The sequence below is a fragment of the Rhea americana genome, unplaced genomic scaffold (genome assembly GCF_003343005.1).
Source record: "Rhea americana isolate MKP2758 unplaced genomic scaffold, rheAme1 scaffold_46, whole genome shotgun sequence".
Classification (NCBI taxonomy): Eukaryota; Metazoa; Chordata; class Aves; order Rheiformes; family Rheidae; genus Rhea; species Rhea americana.
Window position 1 is genome coordinate 992,641 of NW_028186601.1, and position 20,147 is coordinate 1,012,787.

Below are 20,147 nucleotides of genomic sequence, written 5' to 3' on the forward strand. Positions count from 1 at the left end.
TTGTCTGTTTTATATTCTCCAGTCTTTATTACATTTTATAATAAAACTGAAATAAATTCATTTTGAAACACCAAACTGCAATGTTCTTGAAACCACTTTTACTTCAACCAAGTTTTTATTACATGTAACATGTTTCTGCAAAGCACTGTTTCCCACGAGCTGGTATTTTCCAACAGGATAAAGGTTCCTCCAGAAAGTCCCCCATCTGATACACGAGCCTCTTCTGTCCAAACCATTACAGTTTGGCCAAATTTTCCAGATCTGTGAAGCAGGATCAAGAGAGTCGAACCTTTCTACCAAGTTCTTTAAGAGCTAATGATGAAGAGCAGTAGACACCACTGCTATTACTCCTCATCACCTCCTGTCACTTTCTTAGAGAAGACTGCAGCATTGCAAAAATACTCTAGAACACTCCAAATACTCACTACACTGGTTAAGGTCTGTTTATGCGCAAAATTCTGCTAAGTTTGAGTATGGACTAGTTTTCTACACCTAAAAGCAAGGATTTAGAATATTCACACTTGAATTATATTTTGCCTTACTAGCTGCAGTTGTGGTCCTCTGTCAACTCCAAGTCATCTGGCATGCATAAACAAATTCTTCCAACCACAAAAATTCTCAGCCTTCAAAGCAACTGAACGTTTACCTCTTCTCCTTTAGACATACAATTGGGATTTTCATTTACTTTAAAAAAACAAGTCAAAAAAAATCAATTCTGAAACACATTTCTCAACAGTTTTTATATATATATATATATATATATATATACACACACACACACACACATATATATATGACAACTCATGAGAAACAGGCTGTTCCTCACTTTTGAGCTATGCGTTTCTTCTGTATAAAATTTCATGACAGTTCTTACTGGTCAGCACTATATATTCTAGTTAGTTGATGAAGCACCTTGAAGAAATGACTAAAACAAAACAATGGTCTGATAACATTCTTCTTTAAAATACATAATTATAAAATGGTTAAAAGTCAGGGGCAAAAGAAGCAGCTCTGCAGAGAAGGACCTGGGCGTGCTGGTGGATGACAAATTGACCACGAGCCAGCAATGTGCCCTTGTGGCCAAGAAGGCCAATGGTTTCCTGGGGTGCATTGGGAAGACTGTTACCAGCAGGTCGAGGGAGGTGATCCTGCCCCTCTACTCAGCCCTGGGGAGGCCTCACCTCGAGTACTGCGTCCACTTCTGGGCTCCCCAGGACAAGAGAGACATGGAGCTACTGCAGAGAGTCCAGTGTAGGGCTACAAAGATGATCAGAGGGCTGGAGCACCTGCCCTACGAGGAACGGCTGCGAGAGCTGGGCCTCTTCAGCCTGGGGAAGAGAAGCCTGAGGGGGGGATTTTATCAATGTGTACAAGTACCTGATGGGAGGGTGTCAAGGGGACAGAGACAAACTCTTTTCAGTTGTCCCGTGTGACAGGACAAGAGGCAACAAGCAAAAATTGAAGCACAGGAAGTTCTGCCTCAACGTGAGGGGGAATTTCTTCACTGTGAGAGTGACGGAGCACTGGAGCAGGTTGCCCAGAGAGGTTGTGGAGTCTCCTTCTCTGGAGATATTCAAGGCCCGCCTGGATGCAACCCTGTCTACCATGCTCTAGGTGACCCTGCCTGAACAGGGAGGTTGGACTAGATGATCTCCAGAGGTCCCTTCAAACCTTACTGATTCTATGATTCTATGAAATGAAGAATCACATTTATAGGTAGGCTTCTAAAAGACATCGGAGAAAAAACCCTACCAAAGCATCAACTCTTTTGTAATCTAGTCTTAAAGTTGCCCCAAAAACTGGGAGTTGATACTAAATGGAGCAGAATGCTTCTACCATTAAAAGCAGCACAATTTCAACAACTTATCCAAGTCTAAAACTTGGCAAACATACACATTCTACAGAACCACAATCTATTTGTTTATTTAGATGCACAGAGATAGTTTAATTTAATTACTTAGAAATTGTTATTACTGCTGATGATAGAATGCTCTCTCAAACAACATGAAAAAGCACTTTGGATTTCTGGCATGTGATGAAACACCAAAGTTCAGGACACAGCTTTATTTTTAATTCATTTGGCTCTTTCATTGCTATGCCAATCAAAAATAAATCAAACATATGTGGTTGCACACAGAAGGGAGAATTTGTGGGTGAGGAGATAGGCTGAATCACTGCAATTTCTATAGCTTCCAGAAAAGTCTGCTTGTTTGTTCATTCCTGTGAAGAGGTTACTTTAAGGTTTTACAATGTTCTCTCTCACCCTTGGATAATTCATGGAAGTTCTTGCTTGGTTGCTGAAGTCTTCATTCACTTCATCTGCAAAGCAGAACTACAACCTAAGAAAAGTAAGCTTACAAATGTAAGGAAATAGCCACTGATTTTAACCAGGGAAGAATACCTTACCACAATATATATGAAAGTCTGAATATAATAAATGGGGCAGGGGGGAGGATCAAGCAATAACTGTGATGCACAACTTTGTAATTGGCTTAGCCAGTCTAAAAACATGTTGCTCCTAAATAGGACAATCCTGCCTAACCCTGCACTACATATTCCTCTTACGACCCATTCTACTGTCTAAAGCCCTCACAAATTTATTTCTTTATGGTTAGTTTTTAATGAAATCAATGAGCTAATCCAGCTAACTGTAAAGGCACCAAAGCACAAGAGCAAACACTAGCAAGAGGAAGAAACTAATGACAAATGGTAGCAAGTAGACGAAGGGAGGACTGCTCTTTTCAATGACACCCAACCAGATTCCATTAAGGCAGTTTCAAAACTCTACTTGAGACAGAATATCTACAAAACTATGATTCAAATACTTTTTTCCCCTTATTGTCCCCAGGTTGGATTGTCCTCAGGAAGCTCCTTCAGCTACCAGAAAGGACAGGCAAGATCAAGAGAAGTCACTGAAAACCAGTACCCCATCAAGAGAAGTCACTGAACACCAGTACCAGTTGCTAAAGGTGTATGGCCTACAGGCATGCTTCATATGTATATTCCAAAACTCTTGGCCAGAGTCTTTTTTGTGTTTTGAGGCTCATAATATCTACCATGGATGCACATCGCTCACACTGAGGTGATGAAAACATGGGCCAGAGCATATCTAGTGTTATCTTTCAACCACAGAATCTAGGCATAACATTATAGGGGAGGCACTCTGAGAAAGACCAAAGAAATAAGAACTGCAAATACCTATACTCATTTCAACGTGCCTTAGTTTACTAACTTACAGGTAACCTTTCCTCTACCATTGACTGACAAGTCTGCATCCTGTGAGCACATATTTGTCTGGATACATTTTGGAATCTTTCACTCATACAGTAACTTGAGAACTGCTAACAAAGTTCTGTTTTGATGCCATTACAACAGTGCAATGCTTCAGAAAGATAAAGATGGAAATCCAGATAGCTGTCTGACCAGTGTCAGATGTGGGTACATTTCTGAGCAAAGCCCTGGCACAGAGTCTGAGCTCCTGGCAGCAGAGGACTGCTGCAGCTTGGCTGTTCTGGAACACACTCTGGCATGGACAGCTGCCCCTTTCAGCACCTTCCAATAATGTTCACACAGAGACAGCTGGAAAGTCACGGAAAATATCCCCTGACATACAGAGACTCAAGGATCATTTGAAGGATCTGGTCCCAAGAACATAAAAAGAGAGGGCTTATGAATGACAGGGGCATGAAATACAGCTTCAAACCTTGATACACAAGACTTGGGATGCAGAGAATGAAGAGTGAAGGGCACTGAAAGTCATCTGATTGAGAGCAAACTCTGGAGAGGAATTTGGGACTCACAATATGCATCCTCTAAATAGCACCATTTAAAAGGAGGGGAAGTTAGCTATTAAGACTTGTAGCCCTCCTGTGCTCCTGTCAGAATTTTCAGTAAGAAGAAATACCTTCACTGCAAGATGCCCCAACAGGTTGATTACTAGCAATTCCAAAAACTGGTCCCAGGAGGGCTGATGTACAAACGTTCAGGTACCAGTGAGGAGCTGAGTCAGTTTCCACCCATAAAAGTCGCATCAATCCCTTGCAGAACACTTTGCTGCGGCAAGTGCCAACTACTAGAAGGTGAGAGACAGAAATCATTGCTAGATGGACCGTGATCAAACACCTGAATTTCTCTGGTACTAACAAGTGGTCCAGAACAACTACAAGCAGCAGGAGGGTTGACTGGTAAAAGCAACCAGACATTTAACCACATACATATCTCTGGTGAAGCCCTTCTACTATTGACAAGAACTTCCCTCATTGCCCAAGCAAGAGATGAGAACCACTGACAAAAGCCAGCCAGTATTGCTGTCACGAGGACTGGACAGGCAGACTCAGCACAGCCAAGCTCTCCATCAGCAAGCACAAGAAGAAGTGCTGTGCACTCAGGCATCTCAAAGGCAGATGAAAAAGTCCTAAGCCAAACCTAGGCAAATCAACCTGTCACTGTCACTTTTATCAGAACCTTTGAAATCAGAGGGGAAGGTCTTTTTGGCAACAATAAAAAACCTGGTAAAGATCTTGTGCACCATTCCTGAAAAAGAAAGCCTGATACGTCACAATTATGTGACCAAAGCAAGCTTGTATTCTAAGTATGGGTTCAAAACAAAAACAAACAAACAATAAAAACCTCAGCAACTTTCTGGTAGGAAAAAAATATATAAATACATGTTCAAAACCACTAAATACATAGACACTATTTCTGGTTCAGAAAGTCCCTGAGCCAGGGCTTTTTCGAAGTTGGCAGAATATTCCAGGGAAATGTCATTACGTGTTAGCCCTGTTACAATTTTTCCTAGGTATTCTAGAAGCTCTTGCCACTGCCAGAAACAGGACCCTAAGAAAGATGTACTTTTGATCTGACGACCTGGCATGCCTGCTCTTATGTCTCTAGTCAATTATTTAATTCCACATGACCTCTGGGATGTTGGTCTCTCTCGCTCCAATTTGCAACCCAGACAAAGAAGCTCAGTTCTTCAACTAAGATACTTCAACTGTGTGGGAGATAAATAAGCAAATCTCATACTTAGTGCACCAATCAAATTCCCCAGTCAATTCTTTAAATTTCTGTTTATTATTTCAGTACTTGGAGCAATACTGCCCTTCATTATATAGCATCACTCCAAAATTAATGTGTTGACACAAGACCTTGCAGTTGTTCCACATTACCCTGGATTCCAGGAGGGGAAAAAGGTTTCCTGTTCCTCTGGAGATCATGGACCCTGAAATCTTGAGCCTTTTAAAAACTTCTGCACTACTCTGGAGTTTCTGATAGTGCAAAGGACTGTATTTAAGGCACAGAGCTGCATCAATACTGAATGGTAAACGGTTCTGAAGGATGTATTGCCCATGCTAAGGGTAGTCTAGGTGCAAACAATTAAAGTCAGTCTTATCCTTTCCCTCCAAACAACCAAAAAGTAGCTTACAAAGAAGAAAAAAATGCTGAGGTATACAATCTTACAGAAGTGTTCAAACATTCTGGTTTCAGTCCCTAAAATATAATTCTGAGGTCTGCTTTAGTAACTCCATAACTATCAACAAGGAAGGTAACTGAGGAAGAAATACAGAAACGAACACTTGGGCCTGGATAATTCCTATTTTTCTTGTTACACTGTGACAGGAAGCTGAAAACACTGCAAGCACAGGACCAATGGGCCTTGAAATGCCACATGGCAATACATCAGATATCAAGATATCATTAAGACTCCAAGCAGGTTTCACCTCACTCAAGTGAATTCTGCTGAAATGCCACCGTTCAAGGGCTCAAAAAGAGCAGCAGTAGCCTTGAATAGAAAGACCTCACAGGGAACAAACTCTCTTTAGAATAGAACAAAGCTCTCCAGTAGTGAAGAGTCCCTACAAGACTGACAGGATGAGGAAAACTGCTTCAGGATTAAGCGGAGTATGCAACACTCCTCAGATCCTGAAGAGAAAGATAGCTTTGGGAGTAATTTACTATGTCCTGCATGATTAAAGTGTGTTACCTGGGATACCCAAAGCCTCTCTGTGCAGCTTAGCTCAAGTAGGTTATGAATTTGAGAGAAACAAAGTAGACAGAGACTCCAACACTAGAAGCTCTTCATAAGTGATGGTACCATGTCCTGCTATAAATGCTAATCTTTGCCTGCATCTATGCATTTGGCAGTGACAAGAAATAGTAGTTAAAAAAATGACTGTAGTGATGGAACAGCTCATTCTGGACGTCCTCTCCAAGCATATGGAGGAAAAGAAAGTGGTCAGGAGCAGTCAGCATGGATTCACCATGGGCAAATCCTGCTTAACCAACCTGATAGCCTTCTACGTTAGGATGAGTGGCTGGGTAGATGAGGGAAGAGCAGTGGACATTGTGTATGTTGACTTCAGCAAGGCTTTTGACACTATCTCCCATAACATCCTCCTAGATAAGATCAAGAAGTGTGGGTTAGATGAGTGGACAGTGAGGTGGATTGAGAACTGGCTGAAAGGCAGAGCTCAGAGGGTCGTCATCAGTGGTGCAGAGTTTAGCTGGGGGCCTGTGGCTAGTGGTGTCCCCCAGGCTCAGTACTGGGTCCCATTCTGTTCAACTTCTTCATCAATGACCTGAATGAGGGGATGGAGTGCCTCCTCAGCAAGTTTGCCAATGATACCAAGCTGGGAGGAGTGGCTGACACACCTGAGGGCTGTGCTGCCATTCAGAGAGACCTGGACAGGCTGGAGAGTTGGGCAGAGAGGAACCTCCTGAGGTTCAACAAGGGCAAGTGCAGGGTCCTGCACCTAGGGAGAAATAACCCCCACGCACCAGTACAAGCTGGGGGCTGACCAGCTCTGGAGAGCAGCTCTGCAGAGAAGGACCTGGGCATGCTGGTGGATGACAAATTGACCATGAGCCAGCAATGTGCCCTTGTGGCCAAGAAGGCCAATGGTTTCCTGGGGTGCATTGGGAAGACTGTTGCCAGCAGGTCGAGGGAGGTGATCCTGCCCCTCTACTCAGCCCTGGGGAGGCCTCACCTCGAGTACTGTGTCCACTTCTGGGCTCCCCAGGACAAGAGAGACATGGAGCTACTGTAGAGAGTCCAGTGTAGGGCTACAAAGATGATCAGAGGGCTGGAGCACCTGCCCTATGAGGAACGGCTGCGAGAGCTGGGCCTCTTCAGCCTGGGGAAGAGAAGCCTGAGGGGGGATCTTATCAATGTGGATAAGTACCTGATGGGAGGGTGTCAAGGGGACAGAGACAAACTCTTTTCAGTTGTCCCGTGTGATGGGACAAAAGGCAACAAGCAAAAATCGAAGCACAGGAAGTTCTGCCTCAACGTGAGGGGGAATTTCTTCACTGTGAGAGTGACAGAGCACTGGAGCAGGTTGCCCAGAGAGGTTGTGGAGTCTCCTTCTCTGGAGATATTCAAGGCCCGCCTGGATGCAACCCTGTCTAACATGCTACCTCTGTCAACTCGAAGAAAACTGAGGAATCAATAGTTACAATCGCAATTGTCTCAAGGTCCTTTTTTTAATCTCAATCATTGGGACTAGAACTGGGAAACCGTACTCAAATACTTCATCACGGAGCAAAGGCTGCTGCTGGTAGCAAGCAGCAAGATCAGACCAAAGGCAGGAAGGTTCTGTAGTGTAGTTCAGTGATTACTTCTGCATTTTGGATTCTTTCCTCTTCTGTAAAAAAAAATCTTGCAATGACCAGGGAATGCATCTCACTCAGATCACTGAAAGACAATATCACATCTTCAGACTGAATATACACCAGGTAAAAATAAATGCTCAGGGAGACCATAGCAAAAATGGTGAATTTTAAGCACACAGTACAGAGCTTATAAGCAAAGAAGAAATCTGAAGTTAGAAAAATGCCAAACAGTATACAGCTCTGCTCCATTAAGCATTTTGAAAAATAAATAAATAAATATGCCTATGTGTGGGCATGTAGAAGAACAGGGTGCAAACTATTACTACTGTAACAGAAATACTCCAATACTAAAGAGTATGTACATCTACCAGTAAAAAAGTGTATGTGTACTATCATTCAAAGAGAGAATGTCAAAATAACAATCACAGAAAGGAATGTTTTGTAAACTCTCCTTATGCACAGGAGTTACACCAGTCCGTAAGTAACAAGGATGAAAGAAATCAAGTAAACAGGGTAAGACAGAAAAGGAAAAAATACTTCAACATATTCCTTCCAAGTCAATAAAAATGATTGGAAATGATTCATGCAAGTACAGAGTCTTCCGAAAAAGAAAGACAAACTCATACGAAAACCCAAGAGACTGGGAGGAGGATGAGACTGCTTTAAATCATGATATTTTTTTTTGGGGGGGGGGGGGATAAAAGCTAACAAATATTTGTTTTGTACAAAGGCAGTCAGGACAACCTGTATTTGTTCTCACCAGCTAAACAGTCACAATGTTTCATTCTTGATCTTAATGGTATCTGAATGTTATGGGAGAAGGACAGATGCTTTTAAGAAAAAAATTATTTTGTTACTTCTGCTCAAAGAACTATCAAATACAGACATCATATGTATGAACTGCAGTTTAGAAGCAAATTTGTACTGTATCTGACATACACTTAGTTGACTTCTAAAGAACAGTCTGAAGAAGTTAAATGATACTTTCAGTTAAATGGCAAGTTCTTTAGAAATGTGAACTACATGAAATACATGTGTTTGACTCTCTAATTTCTCATAGTCCTAGCTAAAAGCTCTCATAAAATAACATTTCCCATTGAATGTGCAAAGAATCTTGTGTGATTCATTTTGTTAACAGTATTTACTCTACTAAGAATAAAAGTCAATTTCTGCATTTGATTCTGATGGACTGATCAGATATAGAACACAAAACTATAAAATAAAGAAAACCCCACATTATCCCAATACTATACCTTGTTTAATAAAGCAAGCTAGCAACACACTTTCAAATTTGTCCCTCGGTTATTTTTTCAACGGTATTATTTTATCCCGAAGTCTCAATTTTCTGCCAAAACCGTGCAGTACCCTGGAACAGCACTTACTATCTGCAGTGAAATAATAGCCAATTACTTTCATTCTCAAGCATAAAAAATATAAAATGTCCAATGACTGGCATAAAAGAAAAGTGTTCTTTTGGTTGACATCCTTTTTTTTTGTTCTGCCTTCTCCCCCTCATAAAAGATGCCAGATACAGGTATACCAAACTTGGCAGCTAGGTATATACCAAGCTGATTCTTCCAATCCAAAGTCAATGTTTAAAACCAGAAGGCAGCATAGCGATTCTGACATTTTCACAGCCTGTACAAACACATCTGGTTGCTATTCTGATCTATACATATTGTTATTCTGAGCTGAACTTCTGAAGCCATTCAGAAAGATTTTTCTCAAAAATACACCAAGTCTTGCAGGCATGATGGCTGCTTGCCATAGCTATATTCATTTAAAAGAGGCTGCTAAATTTGGCCCTACTTTAAACATTATACATTTCTTTATAAGAACATATGTAAGCTACTTAAAGTGACTGTGCCTGTCGTTATTGTTTCTCATAAGAAAAGAAAAATAATACAAAGAATTCTTGTTTGAAAAGACAGGCTTATATTTGATTTTTCCCCCAAATTCTGTAACAAGTTCAGACATTCACCTAGGATAAGAAGAGAAACAAAACTGACCACTTGCCATTTTTTTAATTTATAGTATTAACCCTTAAATAATATCCAAAACATACTATGAAGAACTAAGATAATATGCAATAGCTAGCAAAGCTCAGACTTTTATATTTATAGAAGAATTTTGCAAGGTGAGCTGGAATGATGTTAAGGACTATTCTTTTTTTCTTCATCCACACAGATAAATTTGTGCATGTCTCATCTCATTCAAGCTGCCAAAATCCTTTCTCGCCCTCATCTTAACTAATCACTGAAAGTGGAAGGGGGGAAGTCACTGTTTACGTCCTCTTTTGCAAGCCTTTCAGCCTTCCTGCAAATGTGCTGTTATGCATGTAATCTCATCTTCAAGGCTTTTTAGGGCTTTGCCCTCCTCCCTTTCATGTGTTCCCTTGCTTCAGTAACTTGTAGAATTGTTGCTTCTTCAAGGCCACCTCCCTCAAGGGGAAGGGGCAGTGTGGAAGTGAATATGAGTGTCTTAGGTTTGTTAATAATTTATTGTTCAAATTCAATTATAATCCAAACACAAAATGTTCATTCTAAATCTTAATCGCACCCCAATCTACACATATTAAAGGTGCTGATAGTGTAGAGTTAGGTATACCAAATATTTCATAGCAGATTACAAATGCTAAAGAATATCTAGAATACAGAAGTATACTAGAGAACTGCCTTAATAATAACTGCAAGAGAAACAAACTGCAGAAAATAAAATGTATAAAAAGTAAAATTTTAGAAGTTCCTTTTAAAAACAATCTACACCAGGTTGCTCCAAATATTTTTTTGTATCCTCTCCTATAGACAGGAGAGTTGTCTGATGGAACTTAGAAGAACACTGTTTTTTACTTCTGCATCATGCAGTCCCCATATAACCAGCAGATGTTGACAGGAAAAAGTTTTTTGTTTTTTTTTCCCTTTTCTTTCTTCCCTCCCCTCTTCTCCCCTCCCTCTCCCCACCCCCCAACTGTCCACATCTCCTCTTTGCCCAAACAGGAAGCTTCACAGGGAAGTTACAGCACTGAACAGAGAAAAAAAGTTTGCAAATGGTCTAAAGGCCCTTGCACACAATACTCTAACCATCTGCTTGACTGATCACATTTACTTTATGGGAACTATATATCTTTCAGTCTCCTTTTTGTATCTTGTTAGGAAAAAATATTGTTCTGAATTTGTGGAGAAGATCCTGATATCATTCTCTGTCACAGGATTTCGACTCCAGTGACCATCAAACTAACTCTGTAAAGTGTAGGCAAGCTTTGGTGTTCTTCCTTTCAGGCCTTTGGCTGACAGGGCAAACCCGGGTGCATTCAGGGTGTACACAACTGTCAGTTTAGCTTTGGAAGTGGAATTACCAACCAGGAAGAACTCAGTTAAGTTGAATTGCTATATTTTGTTTTCCTTGCTTTAGGATATCCCCAGCTCCATAGTTGTCTAAGGTTTCAGGAGAATCACCATCAGTGTCTCTCACCTTGCAAAACACAGTCCTAATTAGCATCTATCCCAACCTGAGGAATGGCTGCTGAATAAAACATTGAAAAATTTTCCAAAGGAGAAAGAATAAATCATTTTCTATATCTTATGCTCCATATGTTCTTAAGTGTTTTATGTCCACATGTTCTTATGTCCTATGAAATGATTTAGACAAAAGTGAGATCCCTGTGTAATGGATAATGACCAAGAAAATGCTTGCTGAAAGGAGGTGCTATTTTCCGAGGCGGTGATTCGTCCCAGTGACCAAGAGGCAGCCAAACCACAATGGTTACTGACAGAAAGAGGTCAGGGGAGCAAACAGAAAGGAATTTTTAAAAAACAAAGCCAAAAAAAATTTTTTTTGAAAACATGGACATCGATACAATAAAAAAAAAACAAACAAACAACAGCAAAATAAAAGCATTAAATTCTGTAACATGAAATGCCTACTGGGGGGAACGGCCCACGCTTCTGGAAACATTTTTCTTCTTAAATATCAAATGGAAGCAGGGCTTCAAATTGATCTTGCTGGAAACTGCCACCCTTTGCCTTATCACTAAACTTCTGGTTTGTATGTCAATGTAAGATGTAAAGTGATTTGACAGCTCTCCCAGCAACTAAATGACTCCAATTCCTCCACATCGATCTTTGAGCTCATTTGGGTCTTCTGTGTCTGGCATTTGGTAAATTCTGTTGCCAAAGTCAGAAGCAATCCTGGGTGTGGTTTAGAAATACTAATAGGCAAAACTGAGGGAAAAAAAATCCCAGAAGAATCTCCAATCAGTGAGACCCCCTTAGTATGAAACTAAACAGATGAAAACTAGAAGTGGTTTACTTTTGCTGCAGAGTGCAGACAATTGGAAGTTCATCTAGTTACATTTCTAAAATTTCAGCCATCCGGGTTGATTCTTTCAAAATTAGGCACCAATTTTATTTGAGTGTCATAAAACTGTTTTGCCATTCTAAGAACAAACCACCAAAAATAAGTTTTGCCCCAGACTAAAAAGATACTCCCAAAATATTATTATAGTTATTTTACTGATAATCATACCACCTTCATGCCTTAGACTACGGATTGAGAATGGGAAGTGAATGGTTGTGATGTTAAATTAGTCTTGAATTAAGACATGCTCAGCATCTTTCAGGAATTTAGTTATAAGCTTTAGCAAATGTTCACAGGACAAATGAAACAGTAATTTTTCCTGAAGACTTATAACTTGCCTAAATTCTTGTAGATTTTCATCATGATAACAAAAGGCGTATCCAAGAAGCAGCTCATCTTCTGCCAAAATGAAACTGTCTTGAAGACACTCACTCAAAATTTTAAAGCATACTTTAAAATAAAGCAAACGATTCTCCCACAGCCTTTTTCTCATAAAATACTCAGCAATTCTGACTCATTTCTTGAAAGAAAGAAGAAGAGCCAAAGAAAGAAATTCAGCCAGAGGCAGCTATTTAGCAAGGAGTATTTCAGCCTAAGAGTTAAAGTCTAACAAACTGGTAAACAGCCAAATATAAGCTTTGTAATAACACATATGATGCTAGGACAAAAAGAATATAACCAATGTTTCAGATCCATCACTACAGAGAATATTAGAACTTTTAATGTAACTAAAATTTGACACAAATTTCTGTTTCATATTTCAGAAGAAGCAAGAGGATAGCCTCAAATGACACATGAATGATGAAGTAATCTCCTATCCATTAGTAACTCAGGATGAGAATAAATAAAATGCAGAAGGTACAATTAGTTTTAAGTCAGCATGCCTACATAATTATCCACATAGCAGTTCTGAAAAGAGTTGGCTAAAGATGTTTCTAGTTCCTCGATGTTACTTTCTAGTGAGCCTTCAAATACCAGTGAAATCCAAAAGACTGAAAGAATGATGACAGTGTGCTACTATTCAGGAAGGGCAAATTAAGTGACCTAGATAAATAAAGACCAGCTAGCTTGACATCAGGCAAAGTGATTGGAAAAATAACTGAAGAATTAAGGACAGAAATATAAGTAGTGCCAGTCTGTATGAGTGACACTTCATGAACATGTAGCATGCAAGTGACTGCAGGATGTAAGCCCTCTAACGTCCCTGTGAACAACTATGAAATTAGTTTTAGCCAGAAAAGTGTTCAACTCGTTAGAATTGGTAAGGACTTAAAATTGTACAATATTCTAATGAAAAACAGCCATTTCCATGATCAATAAGGTACCCTTTAAAAGGAGTGCAAAATATATTTCAGAGAACTAACTTTCTGAACTCCAGTTAGAACTCCTCATTAGCAGAGAACCATCATTGAATCAGAGCAGTTCCCACAGTATTTGGAAGTAAATACATAATTAAAAGGTTTCATCAATTATGTAAAAACAAGTTCCAAAAAAACTAATACCAAAAACATTGTGGATACCACAAATTGAAGCAAATTCATGACTAAACGAGTGAGCTAAACAGAATCTGAACTGCCTAGTTAACTGGGCATACAGACCCAAACATAGGCCTTCATACTTCCCTACATTTAAGCACAAGAAACACAAGCCCTAACTGAAGAGTGGGGAACTGCATCTCAGAAATCAACAGCTACAGAAGTTACAGAATTGCACTGGACAACCAGTTAAACATGCGCTTCCAGCATCACGCTGTGACCAAGAGCAAACCAAACCCGACACCTACTACAGGCCTTTAACATAACAGAGGCTGAGTAGTGAACAGGACCTGGGTGATGGATTTGATGAGACTAGGACAGGAAGAATACATACAGTGCTACTGCCTCTGTTTTTAAAATCATGTTGAAAAGTTTGAGAGGGAGCAATAAAAAGCCATGCAAATTACTCGAAGGCTGGAGAAAATACTTTAGAGAGCCTTAAAGAACTCAATCTGTTTAGTTTATGAAAATGAAGATTGTGACGCAAGTTAGTATGTGCTCAGAAACACTTATTGGGCTTAATACAGAGTAAATACTTACAGTCACACACACAAGTAGATTAAAAAAAACAAAAACAAAACTGTTTCTTTTTCCTTAAACTCTATGATTCTATTACGTCTCAAGAAATCTCACAGCAGAGTGGTGCTATCAGTAACTCATAACAAATTACCAGAGCCCCTCCACTCCTTCATTTTGACTGAAGGGCCCACTATACTCAGTCTTTCCACTTACTCTACAGTCATGTTCTATTTGCACATACTTGCTGTCATCCACAATTTCAGCACTTACCCATGAATATGGCTGACTTCAAACTAAAGATGTATCAACACATTAAGAGGAAAAAGTGGTTACAGAAAAGCAACAAAGATCAAAAAACTGTCTACACACCCAAACCCACACTCTCACATAAAATAAACCTTGATTTGACCTACAACCTGCTGGAAGTACCATTTCCCCAATGATGCAGGAAATCTAGGAGCTCTAAAAGTTCTTCATCCCTTATATTCAAACGCTTTGATGATGGGGACATCACAAATCACCTTATTTAACTGAAATGAGATGTAAGTGCTGAAAAGAATCTGTAGAACATGAACCCCATGTTAGGCAATGGATACATTTTATATAAACTTTATTTATAAACTTTAATTGCATTGTGTACATATGCATACATATAGAGTATATACTTTCAGTATTAGTAGTGAAAATTTCATGCTTTCACATAATAGTATAATACTTCTTACCTGGTGGGATTTCAACCTCTGAAATACACTGATGTCTCCAAAAGCTAATGGCAGACCTTTCTCTGTTCTGCAGTCGACATAACCTCTCAGCTAGCCCTCCTCTGCAGAGAATAAAGGAATGTTCAATTTTGCCAAGAATCAGTATTCAGTTTTGCCAACTGACAAGCCATAGGTCAGATGGAGTATGTATGCTTTTACCCTTAGAGACAGAAACATAGGGTAAAATTACATTTTACAGATTAGTTCATCTAATTTAGATTTTTCAATGGATATACACCCAATAAAACAGAGTCAGGCACAACACAAAAAACAAAACATTTTCATTATCTGGGTATTCAAAACCAAGTTTTCAGTCCTGTCTCCTACACAGAGATTTTTAAGGAAAGGTTACTAAATTTTCTCCGTACTTATCCACATATCCTGATAAATACTGAAGACAATTCTGAATTCAAAACAAACACCCTAAATGGTTCAGCATAACCACTCAACCACTTATAGCAGGTTGGGTTTTTTTTTCCCCCAGATTTGTTTGTCTGTTGGCAAGGAGTGAACACAAAAATATTCTTTTACCCATACTTGACCCTATGATTCATTTCACAGCTGGGTCAAATGAGCAGTTTCAGAGGTCTGAACACTCTCCAAGATTGAATTAATTCAGCATTCCCAAGGTGAGGTGCAGAGGAGTGGCATCTAAAGCATATGCACTTAAGGTAACACTGAAATGATTCCTACTCCTGGATTCAAATCTGGAAGACCTCAGTTTCCTGCTAGGAGAACAAAAAGACTACTATGTTGGAAGCTGTATTTGGGCTATTCCAAAGAGCTTTGGACTACCACAGGAACATTTGAGCATTTTTCTTTGGCTTATGTGCATCTGAATGGTATTTTTCAGAAAAAGAAAACAACTTGGTATAGCCGGCATTGCAAATGTGAAACTGGGAGAACTCGACCCTGTGGAAACCAAGAAGGCACTAAAAAGGCTAAGCAGCACTTTTGGTAGTCAATAAAAATCTTTCTTTGGTTAGTAATTACTAACAGTGACTTCACCTGCAGACAAGCCAATAGGTTATACAAAAATGAATTACCAGTCTTAGTTGAATTTCTAATGAGCTATGGATTTGCAAATTTGTAACTATCACAAGAATTATCAGATGCCATGGCTGAACATCTTAGCAGTGAAGACCACAGAGTATACACTCTGAAAAGCAGGAGCCATGTTTGACCCAAAGCAGTTAAAGTTACATAGTTTACGTTACAGAATCAGAGCCGCAGAACAGTTGAGTTTGGAAAGGATCTTTAGAGATCATCTAGTTCAATCCCCCCCTGCTCAAGTAGTGTCACCTAGAGCACATTGCACAGGATTGTGTCCAGGCTGGTTTTGAACATCTCTAGAGAAGGAGATTCCGTAACTTCTTTGGGCAACTGCTAGTGCTCAGTCACTCTCACAGTGAGGAAGCTTTTCCACACGTTCAGACAGAGCTTTCCATGTATCAGTTTGTACCTGTTGCCTCTCATCCTGTCACAGGTCACCACTGAAAAGTGTCTGCACCCATCCTCTTTATACCCTCCCTTCATAAGCATTGATAATATCTCCTCTCAGTCTTCTCTTCTCCAGGCTGAAGAGTCTCGGCTCTCTCAGCCTTTCCTCATATGCAAGATGTTCCTTCATCCTCTTAGTAGCTGTCTGCTGGACTTGCTTCAGCAAGTCCATGACTCTCTTGTACTAGGTAATCCAGTACTCCAGGTGTGGCCTCACCAGCCAGAGCTGAGTAGAGGGGAGGATCACCTCCCTCAACCTGCCGGCATGGCAGCGCTTTCCCTAATGCAGCCCAGGATACCATTGGCCTCCTTGGCTACAAGGGAACATTGCTGGCTCATGGTCAACTCTTTCTCCACCAGGACTCCTAGGTCCTTCTCCACAGAGCTGCTTTCCAGTAGGTCAGCCCCAAGCTTGTACTGGTATATGAGGTTACTCCTCCCTGCGTGCAGCACCTTGCACTTCCCTTTGCTGAGGCTCTCTGCTCATTTCTCCAGGCTGTCCAGGTCTCTCTGAATAGTAGCACAGCCCTCTGGCCTATCAACTTCTCCCACTTTGTATCATCACCAATCTTGTCCCTTTATTGTCCCCTGTAATTGCAATCTTTGCAGCACTGTCTCCGTTACTGCAATCTTTTCTATAGCTGTTGTAGGGAAGATAAACTCTGAGACTCTAAATTGCCATCTTTCAGAAAGGGGGGGGGGGAAGAAAAAGAAAACCCCAAAGATAAAGCACTAACTCTCAAGAAGCTACAAAACCTGTTATATCAAGGAGGAAAACAAATAAACAAAACAATGAGCAGCACAGTCAAGTTAACACAGAACCTCATATAAATTATAACACTGTGCTCAGTCCCATTTCCTCCAAATCTTGAGCACACAAGTACTACTGCACTGCCATAGCTATGTACAAAACAGTTCTGTGAACACTACCAAACTCTGTCCACTCAATTTTTCTTCTTGGTAAGTTACAGTTTGCAGCTGCAGTCCTACTGCAGCTTGGCTGCACGGGCTACCCAAGCCATACTGGAACCTACTATCTAGCTATGCTTAGAAGCACAGCAGTTAAATGCATTTTGAGTTTGCTTGCATGCTTAAGTCTTGCATGTATGAGCCTGCAACTAAACTTTATGGCAGACTACAGCCATACACAAAGCAGCTAGCAGCTCAAAAACTTATTTTGGTGAAAGAAAACTGTTCAGCAGAAGCATTCTAAAACTTCACCTCATCCCCTTCCACAAATCACATCCAACTAAATGCATCTTGTTTGTTCAAGCATCACTAGGAAGCCTTCCTCCTATCCAGTAGCTGTGCTTAAGGTACCTACATAAAACAGTAGCTATTTCAAGCTCACACTGTTCTTCCCTCCTCAAACTCACCTACAGCTGTGCCCAGTCACTCATTCCCCACTATTCCTTAAGTCCACTATCATCTGTGCCAGAAGCATTCTGTAACATTAAAGAAAAGTCCTGATTCCCTCACTACTGCCCACAGCAGAAATATAACATTCCTGTTTCAGGCCTGATATGTCTACCAAGGAAGGGAATGATTACTTTACTCTGATATTTACAACTGCATTACTAATTTGGTAACTATTGTGATAACTGTTGTCCTAATACAGAAAAAGTTCAGGAAACTCAAGCTATGCCTTTCCCTAGTAGCTCTTCGGGCAAATAAGAGTCTTTATTAATAAATTACCCTTCCATTCACATTCCAAGTGTAGTTAAAAATAGTTTAAACAGAAAATATAACAAAGCACTTTGCATTTGCTTGGGTGCAGAATATAAAATACAACCAAGAATGCATTTATGAGCAGTTCTCAGCTGCTCATTGGAAATATTTTTCAGCATCTATTTTGTACCTTGTGAAATTGGAAAATAGGGTTAAAGGAAATGCCATGTACAAGAGGAACTTCCATGGCAGAAGAGAGAGTTTTTCTTTTAAAAAGTAAAAGCAAAAGAAAAAAAAAAGAAATTCAAAAACTATCCCAAAAGCAGGAGAACCAACTCCCTCTTTAGCTCAAATACTTTAAAAATACAGGTGCATGTGCTTTCTATTGCATATTCTGACAAATTTGATGACAATGATATTTGAGAACCATAAATTCATTTATATACAACACAGGTACACATTGTTGAGAATGTTGTATATGCTCAGAGATAACGTGTACAGATGAGAGATCATAACTGAGACTTGCAATCTAGTAAAATTTGATAGGCGGTTGATGTTCTTTTTCTTCTACTTAGACAAGTTCTCCTATTGAATATGTTCGAAAGAATTTAGGAATATCTTCTGAATTAAGCAGCTTCTGGAGCCTTCTTTTTTTTCTTAATTTTCAAAACACTGATTTCTTACCAGCTCCTGAAAGAAAACAAGATTGCCCCAGCTCTCCAGGACCATTCAGCCTCTTTAATGGTGGTGGTGGTGGGGGGAGAACATTCAGACTGTGCTCTCTCTCTGATAGCAGACAGTCACCAGAAGGAAGAATATAACTTAATAAGAATAGCTTAATAAGAAGCATCCTCATTCACAGAAGTCATTCCTTTTTTTCAATGGTAGTTAAATAAATAAAGTGTCAGATTCATATCAAAATTTCTGGTAGAACAGAGAGACATAAGATTAAGAGGAACACTCTGCAGAAACCAGCTTTGATGGAATAGCTCAGCCCCACCAGACAGGAGACAGCCTCCCCTTCAATTCTGAAAGTTTTGTCTTGCCTGACCAGAGATCTTGCATGGAATAGCAAACATAATGGTTCAATAAATCAAAGACACCAGAATGACTTCTCTCTGATGGGGACTAACTACATTCTGTTAAACCACTGCAATCAAGAAAATCTACTATAGATGAAATAGGGGAAGTTATTGCTTTAAGCACAGACATTTTTGCACAGAATAACTTTTTTTCTGTTAACACTGATCATCTGGTCTCATGAAACCATCCTCATCTTCTAAAAACAACAACTCAGATTTTAATTTTCAGTAAGTGCAAGATCATTTGCCTGTGTGCATTACCACTGATTACAAATGGTACCTCTGTACTGAACCCATGATATTCTTCAGTTATATTCTCCAAAACCAACAAGTTATTCACTAGCATGAGAAATTTATCTAATGTTTATAATTTCAGCATAAGATCAGGATGGTCAAAATGACTAGTCTGTTGCTGTTATACCCTTGTGCAATCTGTTCATGTATTCAAGAAAAGAGACAATTTTAGAGTAAAAGCTTGCTTCATTTGTGCCAGCTTCTTCCTCTTGGCATCTTCCTTTATTTTCAGGACCCCAAATGGCCTCATATGACAGAAATGGGTTACACTTACTACACAAAGTACCAGGACATTCTGTATTTTTCTCCTCTTTTGATAACGAAAAGTTATTTTTAGCAATTCAGACTAGTGTGGTCTACTGCTCTATACACAAACAGATATGAGCTAATTAAACAGAATTTTCCAAGATTTTATTTTACTATTAAAATAAAAATGGGCAAACATTAAAAAAAATGTGAAAATAATGCAACTGCTCTTCATAACTAAAAAGCTCAAGGTGACAGATTTAGGAAAAAAGGGGTTAACATTATATAATATATCTTAAGATATCCATTTCCTGAGCTGAAACCCAGACTTCAGTGGGTTTTTTTCTTTTGCTGATGGAAATAAAATCTTACTAGAAAAAGCAAACAATTCATAAACCCTTCAAGAGAGATTTACTTGTAGACCAGAAAAGCTGAGTGCATAAATTTTTGAGTTTTCTTGTTTACAAATATTAAACAAACACTGGTTACTGGTTTAACTCGTAACAAATTCTGAGACTTTGAACATGCTCTTCATTTCTCCCTTGCTTTAGAAAGGAACTCAGAGAGTTAGAACT

At 39.6% G+C, this 20,147-nt stretch overlaps 1 protein-coding gene across 1 annotated transcript in view; it reads right to left on the reverse strand.

The window, feature by feature from the left end:
* The window catches only part of SPIDR (scaffold protein involved in DNA repair), a 202,661-nt gene that overhangs the window by 125,638 nt on the left and 56,876 nt on the right, over positions 1-20,147 (reverse strand). The window contains exon 7 of the mRNA XM_085316261.1: positions 14,744-14,844. Within this exon, the coding sequence (XP_085172387.1) occupies positions 14,744-14,844 (101 nt within the window). The remainder of the gene's footprint in view (positions 1-14,743; positions 14,845-20,147) is intronic.